This window comes from Megascapheus bottae, chromosome 1, assembly GCF_031878675.1.
Source record: "Megascapheus bottae isolate mThoBot1 chromosome 1, mThoBot2.hap1, whole genome shotgun sequence".
Classification (NCBI taxonomy): domain Eukaryota; kingdom Metazoa; phylum Chordata; class Mammalia; order Rodentia; family Geomyidae; genus Megascapheus; species Megascapheus bottae.
The window spans coordinates 1,689,708-1,698,669 of NC_143509.1; the positions used below are offsets into that span (position 1 = coordinate 1,689,708).

At 64.7% G+C, this 8,962-nt stretch overlaps 1 protein-coding gene across 1 annotated transcript; it reads right to left on the reverse strand.

Moving 5' to 3' along the window:
- Nucleotides 1-33: 33 nt before the first annotated feature.
- Syde1 (synapse defective Rho GTPase activating protein 1) lies at nt 34-5,728 on the reverse strand. Its single transcript, XM_090335755.1, has 8 exons — nt 5,300-5,728; nt 4,017-4,361; nt 3,323-3,943; nt 3,018-3,232; nt 2,313-2,439; nt 2,024-2,184; nt 1,421-1,646; nt 34-1,169 (listed from the first exon to the last, which is right to left on the reverse strand). Exons 1-8 carry the CDS (start codon nt 5,634-5,636, stop codon nt 757-759), a joined length of 2,445 nt encoding a protein of 814 aa, XP_090191881.1. The 5' UTR covers nt 5,637-5,728; the 3' UTR covers nt 34-756.
- Nucleotides 5,729-8,962: the final 3,234 nt, after the last annotated feature.

An 8,962-nucleotide genomic window follows, 5' to 3' on the forward strand; every position in this document is an offset into this window, starting at 1 on the left:
TGGTCACGACGGCTAGACCCTAAGATCCCGCTCCCCCCCTCCCCCCCAGTGCTTGGCCTTTGTAGCTGGTGTCCAAACACTGGGTGCTAGAAACTAGGAATGATTCTCAGCACGGGAGACTGCTCCCTACAAACAAAGAGCTCAGGCTGAGCAACTGGAGCCGTCTTGGACGGTAGGGACCTGCCTGTAACCAGGGCCTGGCTCTTGGTAACTGAGGGGTCCTGGCCCTTAGTAACTAGGATTCCGGTCCTTGGTAACCAGAGGCCTGGTCCTTAAGTAACCAGGGTCCCTAGTAACCAGGGTCCTTAGTAACCAGGAGATGGGTCCTTGGTAACCAGGGTCCCTAGTAACCAGGGTCCTTAGTAACCAGAAGGCGGGTCCTTGGTAACCAGAGTCCCTAGTAACCAGGAGGCGGGCCCTTGGTAACCAGGGTCCCTAGTAACCAGGAGGCGGGCCCTTGGTAACCAGGGTCCCTAGTAACCAGAAGGCGGGTCCTTGGTAACCAGGGTCCCTAGTAACCAGAAGGCGGGTCCTTGGTAACCAGGGTCCCTAGTAACCAGAAGGCGGGTCCTTGGTAACCAGGGTCCCTAGTAACCAGGAGGCGGGCCCTTGGTAACCAGGGTCCCTAGTAACCAGGAGGCGGGTCCTTGGTAACCAGGGTCCCTAGTAACCAGAAGGCGGGTCCTTGGTAACCAGGGTCCCTAGTAACCAGGAGGCGGGCCCTTGGTAACCAGGGTCCTGCCCTGCTCCTTGGGCTCAGAGGCACACGTTAATCTGCTTGGAGAGCTCTCTCTCCAGGTCTAGGATGAGGGCATCGAAGTCTTTGAGATTCAGGTGTGGGTTGAAGGGCGCATCGAACTCATCCTCGAAGTCGGCGGCAGCCCGCGACTCTGCATTCTCGTCGTCTTCCTCCTCCTCCTCGCTGTCGCTGCCCGCCACGTGGTCATAGTCGGGCCCAGACAGGAAGTCCCGCCCACAGGGGAGGAAGTCCCGCCCGCACACGCTCCAGTCGCCGGCGTAGCGGTTGCTTGGAGGGCTCTCTGGGCCCCCGCGGTCGCGGGGCCGAGTCACCACTTCGGGGCCCTCCAGAGGCAAGTGCCGTGGTGGTGGCTGTCGTTTGGGCCTCAAGTATGGCGCGACATCTGGGGCCTCTGGGGGTCGGCAGGGATCTGACAGGAGTACAGGGAGCGCTTAAGGCTGATGTCATGCACCGGAACGGCAATCAGGCCCCTGATTGGCTCGGGAGGGGCACGGTCTAGACCCACGTAAGGCTCTCATTGGCTGGGCTAGATGAGCAGGCCTCTGACTGGCAGGCCAGGGGGCGGGGCCTTCCTGACGTCCCCGCCACTGATTGGCTGCTCCGGAGGGCTAGCACGGAGGCCTGCCTGGAGGGGCGGCACAGAGCCGCGGGCGGGCTCACCTGGCCAGGACTGCAGCAGGTAATGGAGCACCTCGATGTGGCGCTTGAAGTCCACCGCGCTGGCAACGCCTGGGCCAGGGCCGCGCACGCGGGGCCGGGCCGGTGCCTGACGAGCTGGCAGCAGCACGGGTCCGAAGCACACGGCCAGATTCTGCGGGGTCATGCGGTTGTGGGCGTGGAAGGAGGAGACGAGGCGCAGGTGGTCCAGGAGAAGCGTCAGCGTGGCCTGCGGGGAGGGTGGAAGGGTGGAGCGTGGGGGTGAGGTGGGCAGAGCCAAGCTCCATCGCTCCTGGGGGGGAGACGCGGGCGGTCCAGGGTGGGGAGTCTGAGGTCTATGTCTTACAGCTGCAAGGTGGCCATGACAGGTCTGCTAACCGGGGCTGGGGGTGAGTGGAGGGCCTCTTACCGACTTTCCCGCCCTGCGTTAACTTTGAACTGTAATCCTCAGCCTTGGGGAAAGTCATTCTACCACTCTGGGCCTTGGTTTTATAATGGATGCATGGAGGCATTTGGAAGCACCCGCTATGTAGGATCACAGTGTTGATCCTGCAGGTGACTGCAGGCTCACACCCAGGTGTGCATCACCCACCGGGGGCAACTCACCCTTTCCACATCAGGCAGGCAGTTGAGGAGCCCTCGCGTGCCCTCAGGACCTGGGGGAGCCCTGCTAGGGGGTCCTCGGGCCATGGCTTCCAGGACCACCTGATAGAGAGGCTGGGTGATGAGTGGAGTGGGCAATTCCCGAAGATAATCCTTGAGGATGCCTGGAGACACAGAATCCCCTTAGGTCAGGGTCATCCTAGGCCCTGGCTGGTATCTGAGCCCACGAGGGTCACTGGGTACAGACACCAGGCCACACTTGAGGTCAGGGTCGAAAGGGGGCCAGTCTGACCTGTGATGACATTGATATCGGGGTACAGGTCCTCGGAGAGGCAGACAGCCTCACTGTCTCGCTCAAAGGCATCCCGGAGCTCTTTCTTCACTGCTGCTGAGCCGCACAGACGGTACAGCCCCACTACCTGGGGGCGGGACAGCCCCGGGTGAACTCAGGGCCTGGCACTTGTTAGGAAAGTGCTTTACACTGAGCCCTGTGCTCCTGGTCCACGGATGTTGAGCTTGTTTTCTCCGATAGACTTTCGAGCCTGACCGGCCAGGGTGGCCTTGAACCTGCACCACCACACCCCATTCTTCCCTTCTTTAGCTCTCCTCCCAGCTAGCGTTCTTCCCTGTGGACCAAATCCAAGGGATGAGTGGGATTCTGTTAGTAAACGATTCAGGGATCTGAATCAGGTCTGTCATCCCAGCTACTAAGGAGATCTGAGGATCCCGGTTCAAAGCTAGCCTGGGCAGGAACGGCTGGGAGATTCTTGTCTCTAATTAGTCAGCAAAAAGCTGGATGTGAGGCTGTGGCTCAAGTGGTAGAGTCTTGAGTGAAAAAAAAGCTAAGGAACCCAGTTCAAACCCCAGCATGTGCTCGAGCACACACACCCACATCCATGAACTCTAGCCTGGGTACGGTGGTACTGAGGTAGTGGCACAGGAGGGCTGGGGAGTTGGGCCTAGGGTCTGGGCCGGCAGGAACGGGGCAGGGGCTCACCCGAAGCCCCCGGCGCTCGATCTGCTCCACACACTTCTGGATGATGCGGGGCACCTGGCCAGGGGGCTGCTCCCGCTCCACCAGGAGGGGCAGGGGCAGCCCGAAGACGCGGGGCTCCACGGCGGCGGGCGCGTCCTGCCGCTCAGACAGGGTCAGCTTGGCGTACAGCAGGCCCTGGGGCTCCAGGCGGATGGCCAGCTGCTGGGCGTGGCACCCTGCGGACGCGGGGCCTGAGCGCGGTGCCCGGGGCGGCCGGCGCCCCCTCCCCGGGGCCGGGCCCCGCGCGGGGTGCGGCGGGTGCCTACCTCGGAAGAGCGCGGGCAGCAGCACGGTGCCCTGGGCGCAGGGCCGGGGCCGCCGCGCGCCGGGGTCCCAGGCCAGCACCAGGGCGCGCAGCAGGCGCGCGTCCTCGAGCTCCAGGTGGAAGGTGTGGTCCAGGCGCAGGAAGTCGGGGCCGCCGCGCAGGGGCCCCGTGCGGGCGCGGACCGCGCCGTCCACTTGCAGCAGGCAGCAGAGGTCCCTGGGCGGGGCCCCCGGGGTCGGCCGCAGCCCCCCGAGCCCGTACAGGTGCAGGCTGAGGCGGCCCCCGAGGGCGGCCGGGGGCGCGCGGGCGGCGGGGCCCGCCTGGTAGGGGCGGAAGGCGGCAGGCGCCGGGGGCCCCGCGGGGCGCTCCGGGGAGTCGCCGTCGCTGAGGTACCCGGCCCGGGGGCCCCGGGGAGCCGCGGCCGCGGCCCCCACGCTGCTGTCCAGGTGGTAGCGGCTGATGACCGAGCCCGCCGGGGCGGCCCCCGCCCGCTCCCGCTCGCGGCCGGCCCGGGAGCCGCGCAGGCTCAGGCGGCGCCGCAGCTCCGGCAGCTTCTTCATCTTCATGGACAGGCGGCGCGCGGGGCCCGGGGACTTGGTGCGGGAGGCTCTGGCGGCCGGGCCTGCGGGAGGCGCGGCGTCAGGGCGGGGGCCGGGCGGGGCGGGGCGGGGCGGGGCGGGGCGCGCGGCTCCTACCTGGGGGCGCCGCGCCGTCGGGCTCGGCCGGGCCCGGCGGGGACCCCGGGGGCTCGGGCGCCGGCGGCCGCGGGTCCTCCTCCGGGATGGGGTTGTACCAGATCTCGCCGGCCGGCTCCCCGCTGCCCGCGGCCCCCGGCCCCAGCGCGGCCTCCTCGGGGGGCTTGGCCCCGCCCAGCACCCACCGGCGGCTGCTGGGCTCCAGGCTTTGCAGGTAGGCGCCGCGGGCGGGGCTCCGGACGGCGGACTCCGGGCTGGGGGGCCCCTCCGCCGCGGCCTGCGACCCCTCCGAGGCCCGGGGCTCGGGCTCCGCAGGGCTGGGCTCAGGGTGCTGGACGGGGCGGCCTGGGGGGCGCAGAGGGGGTGGTGAGGCCCAGGCTACCGGGTAGGGTGGGGCGCCCCGTCCAGTCCCAGGCCCGAGGCTCTCCGGGGCCCACGTCCGGCCAGCCCCGGGGTCCGGTCTCCTCTGCCTGGAGGGCCTTGGGCCTGTCACTTCCCTTCCCGGCCTCAGTGTCCACGGACGGGATGGGGGAATGCGACACCACCTCCAGGGAGGCCTCGGGGAGCTCGGGGCGGGGAAGCTTCTTCTAGAAACCCTGTCCAGGCCACGGCCTCGGGCAGGCGCTGCCCCGGGACGGACCGACGTGACGAGGACCATGCCCGGGACGGGGGCGGGGAGGGCTGCCCCATCTCCAGACTGGACCCCAGTCCTGGGTGGCCCTGCCCCTCAGCCACGGGCCGCGCCCCCGTGTGACCTCGCGGCCATTTCCTGTGTGTGTTTACGCGAGGGCACCCGGTCCCCTGGGCATGGGGGGGCCGGGCGGGGGCGGGCGCGGGCGGCCCCCAGCCCCAGCGGGCCTCCGAGCCCCGCTGGCCCCGCTGCAGCGCGACAGAGAGTCGCTGTCACCTCCAGGGACCTGGGCAGACGTGTCCGCCGCCACGTGCCTCAGTTTCCCCCTCTATGCAAAGGGGTCCCGGGGCTGCAGCCCCAGGGTGAGCCGCAGGGGGCCGGGCGGGGGGCGGCCTCGACTCCCCGCGCTCGCGGAGCCGGTGCCCGGCCCGGCCCCCCGTTCCCCCGGCCCCCCGGCCCGTGCCCCCGCCCGGCCGCCCCGTCGCGGCCCCATTTCCTGTCCGGGCCTCCCCGGGCGCCGCGGCGCTGGCATCCCCGGCCGGCCGCACGTAACGGTCCGCGGCCCTCGCCCGGGCCCGCCGGGGAGCGCGCCCTGCCCGGCCCCGGCCCCGGCCCCGGCCCCGCCCGCCCGCCCGCGCCCCGCCGCACTCACCGCGCTCCCGGGCGTCCGACTTCTTGCGGGGCAGCCGCTCCCGGCCCCGCAGGCGGGAGAAGGTCTTGCGGAGCAGCGGCTCGGCCATGCTGGGCCCCGCCGGGCCCTGCGCCCCGCTCCGGCCGCGCCCCGCCCCGCGCCCGCCCCCCGCCCCGCGCCGGCAGGAAGCGCATTCCGGGAATGCTTGGCCCAAAGTCGTTTTGTTTTTTTTTTTTCTTTCCCCTTCCCGCAGGCCCGAGCGGGCGGTGCTGGGAGATGTAGTCGGGCTGGGCCGCGGGAGCCGGGGGTCCGGAGCGACCCTCGGGGAGCCACGCGCGGGAAGGCGCGCTCTGCCCATCCCCAAAAGGCAGCACGGGCGATCGGCAGGGCCTGACCTCCTCCTCCCTTCCTGTGCGCCAGCCTCGTGGAACTCGTGAGTGTGTGACGGCCTGGGACTTGAACTCAGGGCCTGGACTCAGCCCTCTCCCTCCCTCCCTCCCTCCCTCCCTTCTCCTCCTTCCTTCCTCCCTCCCTCCCTCCCTCCGTCCCTCCTTCCTTCCTTCCTTCTTTCCTTCCTCCCTCCCTCCCTCCCTCCTTCCTTCCTTCCTTCCTTTTGTTTGTGGGTCTTGGACTCTGGGCCTGAGCACCGTCCCTGAGCAGATCAGCTCAAGGCTACCTCTCTACCCCTCGAGCCGCAGCCCCACTCCCAGTTTTCTGGTGATTAATTGGAGATACGAGTCTCAAGGACTTTACTGCCAGGGCTGGGTTTTGAGCCTCGGTCCTCAGATCTCAGCTTCCTGGGTAGCACACCGGCTTTTTTTTTTTTTTTCTTCTTTTCTTTTCTTTCTTACTTGAGCCACAGATTCACTTTTGGCTTTTTTTTTTTTTTTTTTGGTGAGAGTTTTAGGGATTTTCCTTTGCAGGCTGGCTTTGAACCATGATTCTCAGACTTCAACCTCCCCCACAGGCATGAGCCCCCCCCCCCAGTATATCACTCTTTTGCCCCCTCCACCTCTCCTTGGTCTCCCCAGAGGCCTGGCCTCTCCCCCCACGCAGTTCCCATTGCTACGGTTTAACACGCGATCCTGGAGTTGAGTGTGTCACACAGCTGTCTTAGGATGCACGCAGTTGCTGTAGGTCTGTGGCCAGGGTGGAAGCTGTTTGCTCTTCTTCCCGGCTGAGCAGACTGGAAGTCAGGGGTGTCTCGACGTACCCAGACGGGGTGGGGAAGGGGTCCTCCGGAGACATCGTCAGCCACGAGCGGTCTTGATCTGTTTTCCATTACGATAATGAAGTCCCGGAGGCTGGATAATGTTCTAAGGGAAAGGGGGTTTATTTGGCTCCCACCTCTGGCGATTGGAGGGCATCCCCAAGGCCAAGCCTGCGCCTCCACAGCCGGAGCTGGTGATGAGTGGAGAGAGGGTCTTACACACCATGCACGTGCAGAGAAAGCGGCCCAGCAGCCAAGTCCCCTCAGATCTTCCCACTAACCACCCACAAGCCAGGCGTGGAGCTGTGTCCCAAGTACGAGAGCACCAGCCTGGAGCCAGAGGAAAAGCTCGGAGATAGTGCCCAGGCCCCGAGTTCAAGTCCCAGGATCAGCACACAAGAGGAGGTGACCGAGGGGCTGGGAGCTTGGCCGAGTGGTGGAGTGCTTGCCTAGCCTGCACCAAGAAGACCCGGGCTCCATTCCTCGGTGCCACATGCACGGAAAAAAGCCGGAAGTGGTGCTGAGGCTCCAGTGGTGGAGCTCCAGCCTTGAGGAAACCCGAGAACGCAGGGCTGAGGCCCTGAGCTCAAGCCCGGGACTGGGGCCCCCCACCCCCCGAAAAAGAAAACAGGTATTAACTTGGTCGGAAGAGAACCGGCTCTGTTCCTTCAGGTCCAGGGACCAGGGCCCAGCGCTCCAGAGGCCACGCCCCCTCGGGAGTCCCGCCCCGCCCCACACAGGCCCCGCCCCCGCGCAGCCCGCCTCTCCATAGGCCGGCCCTCGCCTCGGGCCCCGCCCCTTCCCACGCCCCGCCTCTCCAGGTGACCTGCTTCAGCCCCTCCCTCCCTTTCCCCTCCCTCCCTCCCCTTCCCCTGCCCCACCCGGCTCTTCAGCTCAAGGCTCCCACCCTACCCCTTGAGCCTCAGCTCCACTTCCGGTTTTCTAGAGGTTAATTGGAGAAGAGAGTCTCACGTTATTGCCCAGGCTGGCTTTGAACCGCAATCCTCAGATCTCAGCCTCCTGACTTGCTGGATGACTGGCGCGAGCCACCACACCCCACTCAGAGATTGGTTTAACAGACAAATGCAGGGGCCTTTGACTTTCCTCTTTCTTCTTGTATCAGGGCTTGAACTTAGGGCCTGGGTACTGTCCCTGAGCTTTCCCCACTCAAGGCTGGTGCGCTTCCCTCGAGCCACTTCTGGCTTTCTTTGGCTGGGCAGTTGGAGATAAGAGTCTTGGAGACTTTCCTGCCTGGGCTGTCTTGGAACTGGAAACTCAGATCTCAGCCTCCCCAGAACCTGGGAGGACAGACGTGAGCCACTGGTTCCAGACCTCGGCTTTCCTAATGCATTGTGTGTGGCTTCACGTCCTCATAGCCGAGTGGAGACCTTGAGACAGAGCCATGCCTTTGGCAAAGTCCGCAGAACTCTCTGGTAGGCCCGGGCAGAAAAATGATGGCTCGTGGTGCTGCTAAGATCTTGTCGGGGTTCTTCTGTTTCTCCCCGTCATTCTGGGGCCACCCGAGTCTCTGTGATTGCTCTGGGTCACAGAGAGGCAGGGCCATCCTGCCAGCTGGCTCTGAAAAAACAAAAGCGGTTCTGCTGCCACCTGGTGGCAACCCTTGATTTACACCTTGAGTCAACCACCCTAGGTTCCAGCCTGGAAGCTGGAGCCTTGGCTGTGTACAAAGACCCCCCCCCCTCCATTTCTTTCTTTCTTTTCTTTTTTTTTTTTTGGTCAGTTGTGGGGCTTGGACTCTGGGTCCGAGCGCTGTCCCTGAGCTCTTAAGCTCAAGGGTACTGCCCTACCCTTTGAGTCACAGTGCCATTTCGGGTTTTCCAGTGGTTCATTGGAGATCAGAGTCTCATGGACTTTTAGTGTCCAGGCTGGCTTTGAACCCAGATCCTCAGATCTCAGCCTCCTGAGTAACTAGGATGACAGACATGAGCCACCACGCCCGGCTAGAAAGATCCTCTAAAAAAAATAAAAAAGGGGTGCGTGCACACGCGCACGCACACACACACACACACACACACATACACACAGGGCACAACATAAACCAAACCCAACAGACGACAGTGACACACACCTTTAATCTTGAGATTCTTCTGCCTACACTCCCCGGTGGCTGGGATAGGCAGCTACCACTCTGCCCTGCTTAGTGGCAAGCTGAAGTCTTGCTAACTTTTCTGCTTGGGTTCGTCCTCCCAACCTCTACCTCTTTTGTGGCCGGGATTCCAGACATGGAATCACAGACATGCGTCACTGTACTCGGGGTTCTGTCTGTGCCCATGTGGCTATGTCTTTCATCCACGTAGAATAATTCTACTAGCTGATATTCCACAGGAGGCTTAAATGTCACCTGGTCCTCTGCTGGAAAAAGAATCACGTAGCCGGGCACTGGAGGTTCATAACCTCAGCTACTCAGGAGGCTGAGCTCTAAGGATCAGGGTTCAAAACCAGCCCAGGACACG